This window comes from Chelonoidis abingdonii, chromosome 11, assembly GCF_003597395.2.
Source record: "Chelonoidis abingdonii isolate Lonesome George chromosome 11, CheloAbing_2.0, whole genome shotgun sequence".
NCBI classification, from domain to species: domain Eukaryota; kingdom Metazoa; phylum Chordata; order Testudines; family Testudinidae; genus Chelonoidis; species Chelonoidis abingdonii.
In genome coordinates, this window is record NC_133779.1 from 61,529,822 (window position 1) to 61,546,596 (window position 16,775).

Here is a 16,775-nt window from a genome sequence, read left to right on the forward strand (position 1 = left end):
GCTGGCGTGGTGGGGGGGCACTGCGGGGCTGTGGGGGAGACACCGTGGGTCCTGGCACTGTGGCGGGGGGTGCTGGCGTGGTGGGGGGGGCACTGCGAGGGGACACACCGTGGGTCCTGGCACTGTGGCAGGGGGTGCTGCGGGGTGCTGGCGTGGTGCGGGGGGCGCTGCGGGGGGACACACCGTGGGTCCCGGCACTGGGGGGGGCGGTGGCGTACCTTGAAGGCGCTGCGCAGGTGATCATAATAAACCTCCTCGATGGCCTGGAAGTAGATGACGCCCTTGAGCTTCGCCTCCTCTTTGTCTGCAACGAGAAGGGGCAGCGATTAGGAAGGGGGGCAGGGATACAGGGGGATGCAGGAGGCACTGACTCCCCAGTGGGGGGTAGCAGAGAGGGGGGTGCCCAGGGGGATCACTCATGGAATAGGTCAGCAGGCATCACTGGGGGTGGGTGACCAGAGGAGGGGACTGCTGAGGGAGGAGGGTACCTGGGGGTGCTGTGGGGCAGGGGGTGCCTGGGGGTATCCAGGGGGAATCAGGAGGCACTGGGTCTCACTCGCAGAGCAGGTCAGCAGGCGTCACTGGGGTGGGTGCTGGGGGGCGGGTGACCAGAGGACGGGGACGCTGGGGGAGGGAGGTACCCGGGGCAGGGGGTACCCAGGGGCCCCATGGGGTGGTGTCTGGGGGGGGCCCTCACTCGCCCACGTAGCAGGCCAGCAGGCATCACTGGAGTGGGTGCTGGGGGGCGGTTGACCAGAGGACGGGGACGCTGGGAGAGGGAGGTACCCGGGGCAGGGGGTACCCGGGGGCCCCATGGGGCGGTGTCTGGGGGGGACTCTCACTCACCCACGTAGTAGGCCAGCAGGCGCCGCTGGCGGTCGAAGCAGAACCAACGTTTCTTCCACGTTTTGATGCGCCCACCCATCTTCACCAGGAAGCCGCGGCAGGCCCTGCCCGTCACCCGCACCTCGGGGCAGGTCTCCAGGCTGTGCCCCGAAGCCTCCAGGTGGGCGCGCAGGTCCAGGGGGGCGGTGGCAGGGGGCTCCCGCGCCGGCCCCGGGCTCCGGTCCTGCACGGGCAACATGGGGGGTAAATGTGGGGGCGGGGGACGCCGGGAATCCCGGCCCCAATTCAGCCTGCGGGGTCTCACCTGGGCAGGGGGTGGCGGCTCCGTGTGTTGTGTCTCCCCCTGGGCCACTCGTTTCGCCTCCTGCGGGGACAGATGTGGCGGTCAGGGCCGAGTGGCCACCATGGGGTGGACCTGGCCCCTCCACCCCCAAAAACTTCCAATCTGGTGACTCCCAGCCCCCACCCCTGGCTTCTTGGGGAGCCCCAGAGACAGAGCTTCCCTCCCTCACCATCCTGCTCCACCCCTTCCCCCCCACATCATCCTGGCCTCACCCTCACCTCCACCTGAACCCCCCCTTCATAGCAAGCCCCTTCCTCCACCTCTACCCTGCCCCCTCCGGCTCCTCTCTCTGCCACATACCCCACCTTGACCCTGTCCAGCCCCACCCCTCTGGCCCCCAGTCTGTGTCCCCCGCTTCGGTGTCTGGTGCAGGGGGGCAGGGAGAGGAAGGCAGGAGCTGATGCAGCGAAACCCCAACTTCCCTATTCCCGGCCTGGAGACCATGGGACAGACACGTGGGGGACATAGGGTCCTGTGGTTAGAGCAGGGGGGGCTGGGAGCCAGGACTCCTGGGTTCTCTCACTGGCTCTGGGAAGGGGATAGGGTGGAGTGGCTAGAGCCGGGGGCCTGGGAGCCAGGACTCCTGGGTTCGCTCCCTGGCTCTGGGAGGGGAGTGGGGTCTGGTGAGTCAGAGCTGGGGGTCGGCGGGAGGTGGGCCAGGACTCCTGGGTTCTTACCCGTGCCTGCAGCAGCCGCTCTCTCTCTGCCATGGCTTCCCGCACCATCCGCTCCATTTCAGCCAATTTGGTGACACAGGAGCTCACGCTGCTGTGGAGAGAGTGGGACACTGAACCGGTGGGGAGTGAGGAGCCTGGAGTGACCCAGGGGTCCCCCCCACAATGGGTAGGAGGGGGGCAGAATGGGATAGGCTCTTCTGGGTGCGAGGGGAGAGTTTGGAGGGGCCTGTGTCTGGGAGACCCAAGGACAAGGCAGTGTAAAGGGGTGGGTGCCTGAGAGGGGGAGAAGAGGGCGGGATGGGAGTGATCGGGGGCATGAAGGGGACGATGGGGGGCGAAGGAGGAGAGAGGGAAACCATTGGGGGAATCTCACCTGTATGGCCCCCCCAGCGGGTGTAAGGGGGCGTTGAGATGTCTGAGTGGCACGCAGCGCCGGTCGCCCCCCGCCGAAAGCTGCAGCGCCAGGACATCTGAGTCTAGCCCCCCTGAGAGAGACAGAGATGGGAGAGGGGATCAGCACCTCGTAGGCACAGAGAACCATCCCCGCAACCCTCCCCACACTGGTCCCACCTGGCCCCACACCATGCCCTGGGAGATCTCCTGGGAGCCCCCCTAAATATACCCCCCCACACACACACAGATCCTTCCCATCCCCTCCCTCCTACCGTTGGCTTCGAGCGAGAGGGGGCGCTGAGTGGGGCGGGGGGGCGGCCGGTCCCCCCGTCTTCGGGGCAGGCTCCTCGATCTCTGCAGCCCGAAGGAGCTCTGGAGACAGAAAGCAAGGGGGTCGATGAGCAGGGTTCACCCCACCCGAGGTACCCTGACACTACTCACCCCTGGGCTCTGCCCCCCACCCCGAGCCCTGGGCTCTGCCCCCTCCTAGCCATCGAGGTGGGGGACAGGAAGGGGCACAGACACAGGCGAGCACAGACAGCCAGAACAGAGATGGCGGGGAACAGGCACAGACAGACGGACACACACACCTGGACGGAGCTGCGGACGGAGAACACACAGGCCGGGTCGCGCTGGTCGCAGCCCAGCACCACGACCTTCCGATCCGTCTTTTGGGTGAACATGAGCTGCAGAGACACGGAGACATTGACGTACAGACAGACACACGGACACGGCAGGGGTGGGGCTCCCAGCCCTCCCTGCTCTAACCACTAGCCCTCATTCCCCTCCCAGAACCAGCAAAAGAGTCCAGGTGTCCTGGCTCCCAGCCCCCCTGCTGTGACCACTAGGCCCCATTCCCCCCTCCCCAGAGCCAAGGAGAGAACCCAGGAGTCCTGGCTCCCAGGCCCTCCCTTCTCCTCTAACTCACCAGACCCCGCTCCCTCCCCAGAGCTGGGGTGAGAGAACCCAGGAGTCCTGGCTCCCAGGTCTCCTTGGAGCCACCTGTCTGCAATGCCTGGAACTCACCAGCAGGTGGCAACATGACCCCACCTGCCCAGGTGTGAGGAAGTGGGAACATTCTGCCTGTCTTCTCTGAAGACTCTGTGTGTGCCTCAGTTTCCCCTGTGTATTACTCAAGTATCTGGTGGTGGGAGACGAGTGTGTGAGCGAGGGCAGGTGTGACGCTGCCTGGCTGCCTGGGACAGAGAACTGGCTGGACACTGTACCTTGGCACCTGATGGCCGGCCCCCGCCGCCGGAATCAGCGGGTGGTGTTGATGCTGGCCCGGGTCAGAGACAGAGGAACAAGGAGGGGAACAGATGGGTCTGGGGCCAGGCAACTGGAACCGGGTCAGGGTCCTGCTTGAGACTCAGAGAGGAGAGTCCCAGGCTCTGGGGCCCCCCCGCATGGACTCTGCTGCAGGTCCCTTCTCCCTGCGCTCCCAAGCTCTGTGCTACGCTGGGCTCCCGTCTGTGTCACGCTGCCTGGGAGTCGCTGCTGGCCTGGGTCTCCGGGACACCAGGTAAACGTGTGTCTTAACCAGGGGCTCCCGGCCCACAGCTGGAGGGTCCCAGGCAGCCAGGGCGGTGGGGAGGGCAAGGGGGGTGGTCACAGCCTTGAGACACAGCAGAGAAGCTTTGATCTGAACTGGAGCAGGCAGGGCTGGGGGCAGGGGGACTCCAGCGCCGGTGGGGGAGAACAGTAGTGGGCACAGAGGGTGTCCGGACACTGGAGTGAGCGGAGGGTTACGGGTAGGACCCTGGCAGTAAACACTAGTGGGGCACAGATGAGTGTCCGGGACCCGGTGGGTGAGGAGGAGGGGAGTGCGGGAGGGGAGGGAGAGAGAACTAGCCCTGCATGGGAGACAGGTAGTTGGGCACATTGATGGTGATGCCAGGACCCCGGCATTGGGAGAGGGGCATGGTACGGGGTAGGGAGGGACCCTGCAGTAAACAGTAAGTGGGGGCACAGAATGAGGTGCCGGGACCTGGAGTGAGGTGGGAGGGGGCGGGTAGGTTCGCAGGAGAGGGAGCGGGCCGGCTGCAGTAGACAGTACGTGGGCACAGATGGTTGCCGGGCACACTCATGAGGCGGGGGTAGAGGCGAGGGTACGAGTCTGGAGGGAGCACCCCCCTGAACAACCCTCCCCCGGCCCACCCCCCGCGGCTCGCGACCCCGCCCGCCCCCGCCCTGCCGCCTGCAGTAGGAGACAGTAGTGGCACAGGATGGAGTGTGCCGGGGACCCGGTGGTGAGGAGGGGGAGGGCTGGGCATGAGACAGGTAGTGTGGGCACAGGATGGTTGCAGGGGGACCCGCAGGTGGGGGAGAGGAGAGGGGCACAGAGTGGGGTTACTTGGTGATCTCTGGTTATTGAGGCGAGTCAACTCACTGTCTGTCCTCCAGGTTTTGCCCAGTCCTCCAGCGACGCGTCTCCTGGGGACACAGCGGGGCAGGATCGTGTGTCTGCCACCCTCCACCCCGCCTCCCACTCAGATCACAAGGTCGCACCCATCGCCGCTCTACCAGGTCTACCAACCCCAGGGTCCTCTCTGCGCCCCACTCTGTCCAGGGCCTGTCCCCCCCCTGCTACATAGTCTGTCCTGCCCGCTCTTTATCATGCTGCCTAGCTGCCAGTGCACCCCCCATTCTGGGGCAGTGGGTCTCATGTAAGAGCAGAGGTGGGAGCCAGGACTCCTGTTCTATCCCCAGTTTGCGAGAATGTTAAATAGGACTGGACCGGACTCCTGGGTTCTCTGCATCTCTGCAGGGGGGGGGGGGGTTCCTCACCAAGTTGAGGCTCTGGACGGCCTCTCCCTTCTCCTGCACCAGCTTGCGGCACTCGCCCGCCATGTGCTCCTGCACCGAGCGCACCTGGGCCTCCAGCCTGCGGACCTTCCTCTGGGGGGAGGAATGGGGGAGGGTGAGAGTCCTGCGGGGGAGGGGACATCCCCTCCCCCCAAGAACCCAGGTGTCCCTACCCGGGACCTAACCAGGGGGAACCCCACCCCTGGGGGCCCCCTGTATTGAACTGTGGGGACAGCCCCCCACCCAGGAGGTGGGTAAGACCTGGCACCCAATCCCCCCGCCCCGCAGGTGCCATCCAGGAGAAGGGTAAGACCCGGTGCTGGATCATCCTGCCCCCCTGGAATGGGCTGTGGGTGTAGCCAAGACCTGGAGCAGGATCCCCTATGCCCTCTGGAACAGACTCGCTGCTCAGGACCCGGATCCTGGCACCCCCTGGAATGGATTCCGGGTGTCACTGTCCTGGAGGAAGGTAAGACCTGGATCCCTGTCTCTGGGTCCCCTCCCCCTCTGGATTGCACTCGGTTGCCGGAAGACCTGGAACAGGACTCTCCGGTCACAACCTGGAGCCAGATCCCAATGCCCCTGGAATGGAGTTGCAGGTTTGACATGGAACTGGGTCCTGGTACCCATGGAATAGGGTCACAGGAGAAGGATAAGACCTAGAGCGGATCCCTGAGGATGGGCCCCACTCACCTTTCTCTCCTTGAGGCTCTCCTGGACCTGGGCTATCTGGCGGGCCAAGGCCTGGCAGGCCGCCTCCTTCTCCTCCTCCAAGCGGCTCTCACGCTCCAGCTGCTGGAACTCCAGGTCCTCGTAGCTCCTCAGCGCCCCCTCCAGCATCTCTGACGTCTGCAGGGAGGGAGACCCCGTCAGGACTCCTGGGTTCTATCCTAGCTCTGGAAGGGGAAGGGGTCTAGTGGGTTATGGGGGAGGAGGGGGGAAGGCTGGTACATCTGGGCTATATATAAGAACGGCCATACTGGGCCAGCCCAATGGTCCATCTAGCCCAGTATCCTGTCTCCCAACAGGGGCCGATGTCCGGCGCTCCAGAGGGCATTTATCGAGTGATCCATCCCGTCGTCCACTCCCAGATCCTGGCAGTTGGAGGTTTAGGGACATCCAGAGCAGGGAGTCATAGCCCTGACCAATAGCCACTGATGGACCTATCCTCCAGGTACTTATTTCATTCTTTTTTTAACCCAGTTATAGTTTTGGGTTTCACAACATCCCCCGGCAAGGAGTTCCACAGGTTGACTGTGCGTTGTGTGAAGAAATACTTCCTTTTGTTTTAAGCCTGCTGCCTATTAATTTCATTGGGTGATACCTGGTTCTTGTGTTACGAGAAGGAGCAAATAACACTTCCTTATTCACTATCTCCACACCTGTCATGATTTTATAGACCTCTATCATATCCCCCCTTAGTCGTCTCTTTTCTAAGCTGAACTGTCCGTCTTATTAATCTCTCCTCATATCGCAGCTGTTTCATCCCCCGAATCATTTTTGTTGCCCTTCTCTGCACATTTTCCAATTCTAACAGACCTTTTTTGAGCTGGGGCGAGCCCATCTGCAGGCAGTGGTCAAGGTGTGGGCGTGCCATGGATTGATACAGAAGCAAAATACTATTTTCTGTCTCATTCTCTCTCCCTTTCCTAATGATTCCCAACATCCTGGTCGCTTTTTTGACTGCGGTGCACACGGAGTGGATGTTTTCAGAGAACTAGCCACAGTGACTCCCAGATCTTTCTGGAGGGGTAACAGCTAATTCAGACCCCATCATTTTATATGTAAAGTTGGGATTGTGGTTTCCAATGTGCATTACTTCGCATTTATCAGCACTGAATTTCATCTGCCATTTTGTTGCCCAGCCACCCAGTTTTGTGAGATCCCTTGGTAGCTCTTGGCAGTCTGCTGGGACTTAACTCTCGAGTCGTCTTGTATCATCTGCACATTTTGCCACCTCACTGTTTACTCCTTTTTCCAGAATTTTTATGAGTATGTTGAACAGCACTGGGCCCAGTACAGACCTCAGGGGGACACCACTATTTACCCCTCTCCCCTGTGAAAACTGGCCATTAATTCCTCCCCTTTGTTTCCTATCTTTTAGCTTCCCTCTTATCCCACGACAGCTGCCTTTGCTTAAGGGCTTTTGGGGAGTGACCCTGTCAAAGGCTTTCTGGAAATCTAAGTGCACCATATCCACTGGATCCCCCTTGGGCAGGTTTGCTGACCCCTCCAAGAACCCGGCCCACCCTGTGCGTGTCCGGAGCCATAGACCTTATTCCCCTCTACGTGTCCTCTGGGCCATATCAGTGTACATGGCCACCCCGGGGTCTCCTCCTCTGGGCCGTATCAGCCAGGCCCGCGCTACACAGGGCGCAGGACGTGCTGGGCTGTCCCTGGCCCCTACCTGCTGCAGCTGGCTCTGCATCCGCTCCCGCATGCTCTCGGGCTGGGTCTCCAGGTGGGTCTGGGACTCAGCATGTTGCCTCTGGAGCTCCTCCACCTTGCGCCGCTCCTTCCCCAGCCGAGCGTTCTCCTGCCGGAGAGGGGCGGGGTCAGGAGCCAGGACACCTGGGTTCCACGGACACACTACCCTGGCCAGACACCATCCCCGACAGGCTGGGGAATGGGGCCAGCCTGGGGGGAGAGGAAGCAAAGAATGCTGGGGACAGGGCCAACCCACAGCAAAGGGTGCTGGGAGAGGTGGGCACGCCTGGATGGGAGCAAAGGACTCTGGGATCCAGTGGGCAACGGGGAGAGTAGGAAAGGATTCTGGGGGAAATGGGCCAAGGAGGGAGGGAGCACAAAGGATTCTGGGGAAAAGCAGGCAATGGGGAGGAAGCAAAAGGATTCTGGGGAAAAAGGAGCCCCGCAAAGGCCGCTGGGAGACATGGAGGCTGGGCAGGGGCCTGACCTTCTCTCTCTCGGTGTGGCACCGGTGCACCGTCTCTGCGAACCTCCTCTGTAGCTGCAGGACCAGCTGTTCCTCGCGTTGAACCTCCCGCCACTCGGCCGCCAGCTCCCCCTCCAGCAACGCCCCCTCCAGCTTCATCTGCCGGGAGCAAGGGGGGTTAGACCTGGCACCACAGGGATCGGGGCCCACAGCATAGAGCCGACAACGGGCAGCTCCCGCCCACAATAGCCCACCAGACCCCACTCCTCTCCCATGACCAGGAATGGAACCCAGGCGTCCTGGCTCCCAGCCCCTCCCGCTCTGACCCACGAGACCCCACTCCCCTCCCAAAGCTGGAGAGAACCCAGGCGTCCTGTCTGTGCAGCTCAGTGTTTTCCCTCTCCCCAAACCCAGCTGCTCCTGTTGTGATTGTAGCAGGGACCCACCCAGCCCCTCCCCACCTGGCTGGGTGCGGTGCCCTGGCGAGACAGGTTTGCCAGGTGCCGGCAGCTGGGAGCGGCCCCCACCCCCACCCCCCAGACATCCCCGTGACTCAGGGAGGGGAGCCTGGGGACGGACGCACCTCAATGTTCATCTCCTTCTGCTGGTGCTGCAGCTCCTTGATGCGACTCTCCAACTCCGCTACCCGGCCCAGCGCCTCGTCCTGCTCTCCCCGCAGCCGGGACCCCTCTGCACCCGCCTGGGGGCTCTCGTCCTGGGCAGGGGAGAGCAGGAGTGAACCAGCCCTGTCGACAAGGGGACCCCTTTCTCCCCCCTGAGCCAGCTAGTCCCCAACCCTGGGGCCGGATGGGAACCGGCACCCCCTCCAGGGGACAGACCCCATGGCCCATTCCCTGCCCCCCTGAGCCAGCCAGTCCCCCGCACTGGGGCTGGATGGGAATCAGCGCCCCCTTGAGGGGACAGACCCCTGCCCCATTCCCTGAGCCAGCGGGTCCCCCGCCCTGGGGCCTAGCGGGGACAGGTCCCACACCACTCACCCCATTCTGGGCACTCTCCGTGCTGCTGGCCTCGTCCTCCTCAGGGCTGTCGCTCGTGGCTCCCCCGGAGCTGGAGGAGGGACAGTCGGCCTTGCCCACCAGCTGGACCTGGGCTGCCCCGGGGCCCTGGGCTGCAAACGGCCCCCTCCACCTGTCCTGCCCTGCGGGGGCCAAGACAGGGCATCGCGAGGTCTGGCTCAGCCCTGCCAGGGGCTCATTCTCCTGGAGAACCATGGCCAGAGACCTGCAATCGCAAGGAAGAGGAGGCGCTAGGGGGCACTGGGCTGCAGGGGGTCGGGTGGGGGCGCTTTGCCCTGGCCCCAGTGCCTCAGCTAAGTGACTCCTTTCTGGTTCCCTAAATCTCCCCATATAACCAGCCCCCACACCCCACCCCAGAGGTGGTCGCATCTCAGCGTTGGGTCAGGGATCCCTCTATCAATAGCCCCACACCCCACCCCAGAGGTGGCCACATCTCAGCACCAGATGAAGGATCCCTGCATAAAGAGCCCCCATTATTAGCGTTAACCCTAGGGACTCCCTGCCACTGGATATCTCAGAGTGTGTCCTTCATAGAGATCCTGCCTTTATCATTTCCCCAAGTCCTGCCCCTGGGGCAGAAACACCCCTGGGATGAAGCTGAACTCAGCCCGAAAGCGAATCTCCAGCACTCGGAACAGCCCTACTGATAAAAAGCCGAATTGTCCCCATGGGTGTGGGGCCATCCTGCACCAGGCAGGCGGCCCCATCCTCAATGCACCATTCCTGCCCCAGAGGTGACACCTCCCTGGATCTCTGGGGCGGGGGCCCAAGGAAGAGATGCCCAGCCTGGGGGAGTCCCAAGGGTGGGCCAAGCCCACAAGAGGGAGGAGAATTTTCTACTGGGCAGGTGAGAAGAGGGATTTGTTTGCTCCAACAGGACAAAAGAAAATGATCAATTCCCACCTGCAGGCCCCCCACCTGCCAGCTCTCCCCACTTCCTCATGGACCCCCCACAGGGCTCTCGGCTCCTTGCCAACCTTAAGATGCAGCTGCCTCTGGGGCGGAGTGTGGGGGCTGTTAATAAAGAAGTCACTTACCCAGCAGCTCCAAATTAGCAACCACTACACTCCAAAATTATTCCCTCTGCTGTCAAACAGGACACCGAAATTCTCCCTCATTCCCTGCCCCAAAACCTGTTGCAGGCTGTTCACCAGATGCCATGTTTCTCCCCAAAAGTGGCCACATCTCAGGGCTGCGCGAGGGGTCCGTAACAGCTCCCATGCCCCACCCAGAGGTGGCCGCATCTCCATGCTGTGTGCATTGGACAGACTCTTCAGCAAGGAAAAATCACCTGACCCTAGTTCACCCCGCCTTGGCACTTCCGTTTTATCTCTGCGCCAGATTGTCCCCACCTGAACCAGCGCCAGGGCTGCACTGCCAGGCGGGTGCTGAAAGAGCAAAGGGGTCAGAATTTTCCTTGGCGGGGGCAAACTGCTGATGGGGGTTGGGACGATCCTGGCCCACATATGGCCATGGGGCGACAAGCCGGGATGTTGTATTTCAGATTCATGTCGTGGGGTAGGGAGATGCTCCAGCCAGTCTGTCTGAGGATCTCAAAGCATTTCAATATTGATTGATCTGTTCTCACAGTCCCTCCACTGCCCTGTGCCCCAGGGGATCATTTTTCTGTTTCCTAAAAACAAGTCTTGGCTCCACCCACCCTGCTCTATCCACTGGACCCTACTCCCTCCCAGAGCCGGGGAGAGAACCCAGGAGTCCTGGCTCCCAGCCCCCCTGCTCTAACCCACCAGCCCCCACTCCCTCCCCCGAGTCCAGAGCAGGAGAGAACCCAGGAGTCCTGGCTCCAGGGCCCCCATTCTTCAGCCCAGCAATCAATCAAGGGGCTCTCCCGTCACGAACCCCCCATAATTAGGGCCCCGGGCCCGGCATCACTCACCCCTCAATCTGTGCGGGGGGGGGCGATCTCTGGATTCTCCAGGCGTCTCCTCCCTCTGCTCCAAGGACGCAGGCAGGACCCAGGTGTCCGGAGTTGCTGTGGGAACTGGGCAAGAGAAGCAGGGTCAGCGAGCCATGGGGGGAAGGTCACGAGCCAACCCTCCCCCCAAAATGCCGCCCGCCTCTTTCTGTTTCTCTTTCTGTCCCCCCGCCCCCCATGGCCAGGTGACGGCCGCTGCGCTCCGGGACCCCCACCCCCGCCCCAGCCCCGCTCACCAGCAGCCCCGGGGAACCCCTGCCCGCGCGTCCGGCTCTGGTCCCGGCTGGGGGGGCAGCGGCTGCTCAAACTCGTTTTCCAGCCGGAGGTTGGAAACACAACACCTGTGACATCAGCGCCCGGGAGGGGAGGGCACGTCAGGGCCGGTCACAGCCCGAGAACCCAGGCGTCCTGGCTCCCAGCCCCCCACTCCCCTTCCACAGCCGGGGAGAGAACCCAGGCGTCCTGGCTCCCAGCCCGCCTGCTCTAACCACTACACCCTGCTCCCCTCCCAGAGCCAGGGAGGGAACCCAGGAGTCCTGGCTCCCAGCTCCCCTGCTCTAACCCATCGGCCCCACTCCCCTCCCAGAGCCGGGGGAGAACCCAGGCGTCCTGGCTCCCAGCCTGCCTGCTCTAACCACTACACCCTGCTCCCCTTCCAGAGCCAGGGAGGGAACCCGGGAGTCCTGGCTCCCAGCCCCCCTGCTCTAACCCATCGGCCCCACTCCTCTCCCAGAGCCGGGAGAGAACCCAGGAGTCTGGGCTCCCAGCCCCCCCTTCCCAGGCAGGCCGGGTGTGGGTCACAAATTGGGAAGTTGAGCAGTTAAACCGAGAGCCTGAGCCCTGCACGAGGTCTGGGCTGGGACTTTCTGCCCTTATGTAACCGCCCCTGGGCCAAGAACTCAGACAGATCCTGCTCTCGGAGGGGAGTGGGGGCTGGGAGCCAGGACTCCTGGGTTCTTTCCCTGGCTCTGGGAGGGGAGTTGGGGCTGGTGGGTTAGTGCAGAGGGGGCTGGGAGCCAGGACGCAGTTTGGGCAGGTTCTTTCACCGGTCTGTGCCTCAGTTTCCCTGCCTAGAAGCAGGGAGGTGACTCCGCCTCAGGGAGCGGGGTGACTCCTCCCCTGCTGGGCCCCTGTCTGCCGGGCAGAAGTTAGTTACCTGCAAGGTGGATGAGACAGCCGCCAGGGGTGGGGAGGATCCACAAAGAACCCCACCCTTCCCCCTCCAGCCCCGAAACCTCCCCTGCCACTCAGTGTGCGCACCTGGCCCTGTGGGTACCTTTCCTCAGGGGCCTTCTCTGCTGGCTCAGGGGCCTTTCCCCTCTAGGGGGCCGTGGCTCACATAGGGCCCCATGGTGGGGGTCTGGCTGGCTCTGGGGGGCAAGGAACAGAACATGGGCTCTTCCTCCCAGGCCTTGCCTGGTTTCACACAACCTCAGGGATTATACAACCCCAACCCTCTGGCCTGTATCAACATGGGAGCTGGGCAATCTGCTACACCAGGGATTTCAGAGCTTTAGTACTGAGGGGCTGGGAGCCAGGACTCCTGGGTTCTCTTCCCAGCTCTGGGAGGGGAGTGGGGGCTGGTGGTTAGAGCAGAGGGGGCTCAGCACCCAGACTCCTGGGCTTCATCCTTGACTCTAGGACAAGGCTCCCAGGGAGGAGTCCAACATCCGTGAGAGAAACCAGTTTGTCTCCCTCGGGCCTGGCAGATAGAGACAGGCTGAGTCCTGCCAGCTGACACCCAAATTTACTGGCGGGAGTTTCCCTTGGGAACTTCATTCCCACGAGAGTCGGGCAGGGCGCTGCAGCAGGTCAGGTTTGAAAACCAGAAACAGTTTTAAAAAGACATAAATAAGGCTAATTTGAAAGGCCCATGACCCCTCTCCCTGCCCCCCTGGAACCAGCTAGTCCCATGTCCCCCAGAGCCAGCCAGCCCCCCTTGTTCAGGGCTATCCCTTCTCTCCATACATCCCCCAACCGCTTTGTCACCAGTGGGGCGCGGGGCCCTCAGGCAGTTTGTGGAAGAGGGACTGGACCTAATGGCCCCAACACACCCCAGAGCTGCGTGCAAAGTTCACAAGCCCTGATAAGGAGAGCTGCTCCCTGGAGGTCAGCGCAGGGGAGCAGGGGAGCAGGGCAGGCAGCCATTGAAGGGTTAATTGGTCCCAGATTTCTGTCTTCCCCCTACCCCTCCCCCAGCTGACAGGTCCACATGGGGTGTGCCAGGGGCTTGTTCAAACCCACCAAAAGCCTGTGGGAGTCTGGCATTCATGTGAGAACAGTGAACCTAGGCCAGTAGCAGGCTGGATGCCAGGACTCCTGGGTTCTCTCCCCATCTCTGGGAGAGGAGTGGGGTCAAGCGGGGGGCTGGGAACAGCTGTCCTGCACAGATTTCCCACCTCTGTGCCTCAGTTTCCATCACTGTATAACAGGAATGAGGATCCTGACTCCACTCTCCAGGGCAAAAGAGTTTACAAGGCTCAACTAATTAATCCCCATTCGTTGCTTTGAGATCCAGGGCTGAAAGCACCAGCAGAGAGTCCTGCGATCAGCTGTCTCCCCACCCCAGCCAGAGCCATTGGGGTCATTAGTGCTGAGTTCTTCGCCCCTGGCAGCCTGAGGAACCCCACAGAGCAAGGAGGGACCCCCCCCAAATACTCCCTCAATCTCTGCAGAAACCCTCCTCTTAGTAGGGACCAGAGTGATTTCTTTTATAGCCCTGCCCCCTTCCCAGCATGCCTCACTGCCCTGCCCACAACCCAGGGACTACAACTCCCACAATTCCTTTCTTCCAGGGCTGCAGCCTTAAAGGGGCAGCACCCCTTTGGGGGAGTGTCTGAGGATGGCTCTATCACAGGCAGAAAGACCTTTCCCCTGGCGCAGTTAGGACAGAGTCCCACCAGCATTGCACCTGGCTCTGGGGTGGTGTGCAGCTGGCTGGGCCTGTTTGCAGTGGTCAGGGTGGGTGGGGAGAGGCCGAGGGGTGGGAGTCCCTTTTTAAGCAGGGTAGGGGGATGCTGTGGCTCACCCCTCCCTGGAGAGGAGGGAAGGGAAGAACTAGCAGGACTGGATGAAGGAAAGATGGGGGACCAGTTTGTTCTCTGTGGGATGCAGGGAGGGACGGAAGCCGATTTTCCTTCCCTCTCACGGTTGTTTGGGCCAGGGCCACGTGCAGGCTCCTGCGGCTGTTCCTGGGGGGAGTCGAGGGGGCCTGAGGGCATGGGGGACAAGAGCACCCACAACCCCCCAGCTGCAAAGCCGGAGAACAGGCCGGGAAAAGAGTGAGGGAGCAGCGCCCCCTGGTGGGAAACTGCAGTAACAGGGTGGCCCCATGGGCCCAGCCAGCCTGGGGTCCTGCCCCACAACCTCAGCACCAGCAGCCCACTCACCCAGTGTCCTGCCCTGCCCGAGCCGCACGAGCCCACCCGCCCCCCCGGCATCCCGCCCTGCCCCGAGCCGCACGGGCCCACCCGCCCGGCACCCCGCTCGCAAAGCAAAGTCAAGTCCAAATGGGTCCAATAGAATTTTATTCTCTTGGCGGCGGCACGCTGCTCGTTTCAAACCCGCTGAGGGTCAGGCCCCCTTCCCCCCCTCAACCCCATGGAGCAGGAAGTCCAGGGGCCGGGATCGCGGAGACCCAAGGGCAGAGATGGGGGAAAGTCCAGCTAGTGCAAACACACTAACCAGAGCCCTGGGAGTGGGGTCCCTCTTACTGCATTCAGCTGCAGGGTGGGGGAGGGACCTAACCAAACCAAGTGGGGGCTCCCGCAGCACCCCTATTCAAACACTGGGCATGGGGGCTCTGTGGTCTGCATTGGGTCCCTGCTATCCGCACTCCAAGCTCAGGGAAGGGGGGGGTGTCTTTGCTTCCCAAGGGAGGCCAGCAGGACACCCCACATGAACGGACAATGCAGACTACTGCAGACTGGGGGTGTCGGAGGAAAGGGGGGGCGCTGTGAAGGGGGAAGGGAACCTGCCACATTGAAGATCGTTAACTGCCCCCATTAATGGATGCACAGTCCCACTGAGGACCCAAAGGAGGCAGCTCCAGCGTTCACTTAAAGGTGGGGACCGGAGTGAAGAGTCAGGGACAGCCCCCAGGCCAAAGGACCTTCCATCCTAGTGAGGGGCAAAGAGAGGCCATGACCTATGTGGAGGTGGGAGGGGCTTGTTGTGAGGGTGTGGCCTTGGAGTAAAGAGGGTGGGGCTAAGTCTCACATCCTGAATCCCGCACGTCAGGTTTGCGGGACAACGATATCTGCAAAGGACAGCAAAGAGAGAACAAGCGTTAGACAGATGCGATAGGGGTCCTGGCCTCCTCTTCGCCATCCACGACCCACAGCTGGAAACAGAACCCAGGCATCCGGCTCCCAGCCCCCCGCTGCTCTAACCCACCAACCCTCCTCTTCCAGCCCCGGGAGAGAACCCAGGCATCTGGGCTACCAGCCTCACCAATTTTCCTTGGCTGAGCAGATTCAGTTGTTCATCAGCTGGAACAAAGGCCTCGCAGCTCAGGGTCAGTCGGGGGTTCAGGTCCTCTCTTCCTCCCAGTGGACACCGTCTGGCCTGCAGGAGGCACCGGGAGCGGGTGAGATACGCACCAGCAGGGGAGCCCCTACCCGGCTCCTGGAGCACAGCGCCCCTAGCCGCCGGGCTGGGCATTGGGGCCAGGCCCTGCTGCCCCTACTGAGCCCACCCCCCCACAGCACAGCGCCCCCTAGCGCCAGGCTGAGCATTGGGCGCAGCCTGCCTGTCCCTACTCGAGCCCCGCCCCCGCAGCACAGCGCCCCCTAGCGCCGGGCTGGAGCATTGGGCCAGCCCTGCCTGCCCTACTGAGCCCCACCCCCCACAGCACAGTGCCCCTAGCGCCAGGCTGGGCATGGGGCCAGCCTGCTCCCCTACTGAGCCTGCCCCGCGTCGCACAGCGCCCCCAGCGCTGGGCTGGGGCATTGGGGCCAGCCCTGCCTGCCCTACTGAGCCCCGCCCCCGCAGCACAGCGCCCCATAGCGGGCCGGGCTGGAGCATGGGGCCAGCCTGCCTGCCCCTACTGAGCCCCCCCCCCACAGCACAGTGCCCCCTAGCGCAGGCTGGGGCATTGGGCCCAGCCTGCCGGCCCCTACTGAGCCCCTGCCCCGCTCAGCACAGCGCCCCCTAAGCGCTGGGCTGGGGCATTCGGGCCAGACCCTGCCTGCCCCCTAACTGAGCCCACCCGCTCAGCAACAGCGCCCCCTAGCGCGGGCTGGGGCATCGGGCCAGCCTGCCTGCCCCCTACTGCAGCCCCGCCCCCCGCAAGCACAGCGCCCCTAGCGCCGGGCTGGAGCATTGGGGCCAGCCCTGCCTGCCCCTACTGAGCCCCACCCCCCACAGCACAGTGCCCCTAGCGCAGCGGGCATTGGGGCAGCCTGCGGCCCTACTGAGCCCGCCCCGTCAGCACAGCCCCCCTAGCATGGGCTGGGGCATTGGGGCCAGCCTGCCTGCCCCTACTGAGCCCTGCCCCGCTCAGCACAGCGCCCCCTAGCGCCGGGCTGGGGCATCTCGGGGCCAGCCTGCCTGCCTACTGAGACCCGCCCCGCTCAGCACAGCGCCCCTAGCGCCGGGCTGGGGCATTCGGGGCCAGCCTGCCTGCCCCTACTGAGACCCGCCCCGCTCAGCACAGCGCCCTGCGCCGGTGGGCATCAGGCCAGCCGCCTGCCCTACTAGCCCGCCCGCTCAGACACGCGCCCCTAGGACTCACCCGTGTAGTCGTGGGTGGGGTAGCTCGACAGTCTCCGGGGAGCGTGGAAGATTTTCTCGTTGCACGGAGCGGTACAGGGTCTCCGGGGAGCCTGGGGGCGTGAGAGAAGTG

General features: G+C 63.1%; 1 protein-coding gene across 1 annotated transcript in view; it reads right to left on the reverse strand.

Annotated features, from left to right (window-relative positions):
• Window positions 1-11,335, reverse strand: part of PHLDB3 (pleckstrin homology like domain family B member 3) — a 13,872-nt gene extending 2,537 nt beyond the window's left edge. The window contains exons 1-15 of the mRNA XM_075071399.1: window positions 11,167-11,335; window positions 10,892-10,996; window positions 8,956-9,199; window positions 8,541-8,672; window positions 7,979-8,116; window positions 7,472-7,600; window positions 5,758-5,913; window positions 5,047-5,157; window positions 2,850-3,017; window positions 2,532-2,631; window positions 2,240-2,342; window positions 1,867-1,957; window positions 1,151-1,210; window positions 847-1,069; window positions 219-304 (exon numbers count right to left, since the gene is read on the reverse strand). Coding sequence (XP_074927500.1) covers window positions 219-304; window positions 847-1,069; window positions 1,151-1,210; window positions 1,867-1,957; window positions 2,240-2,342; window positions 2,532-2,631; window positions 2,850-3,017; window positions 5,047-5,157; window positions 5,758-5,913; window positions 7,472-7,600; window positions 7,979-8,116; window positions 8,541-8,672; window positions 8,956-9,189 — 1,731 coding nt within the window. The 5' untranslated portion in view covers window positions 9,190-9,199; window positions 10,892-10,996; window positions 11,167-11,335. The remainder of the gene's footprint in view (window positions 1-218; window positions 305-846; window positions 1,070-1,150; window positions 1,211-1,866; window positions 1,958-2,239; window positions 2,343-2,531; window positions 2,632-2,849; window positions 3,018-5,046; window positions 5,158-5,757; window positions 5,914-7,471; window positions 7,601-7,978; window positions 8,117-8,540; window positions 8,673-8,955; window positions 9,200-10,891; window positions 10,997-11,166) is intronic.
• Window positions 11,336-16,775: the final 5,440 nt, after the last annotated feature.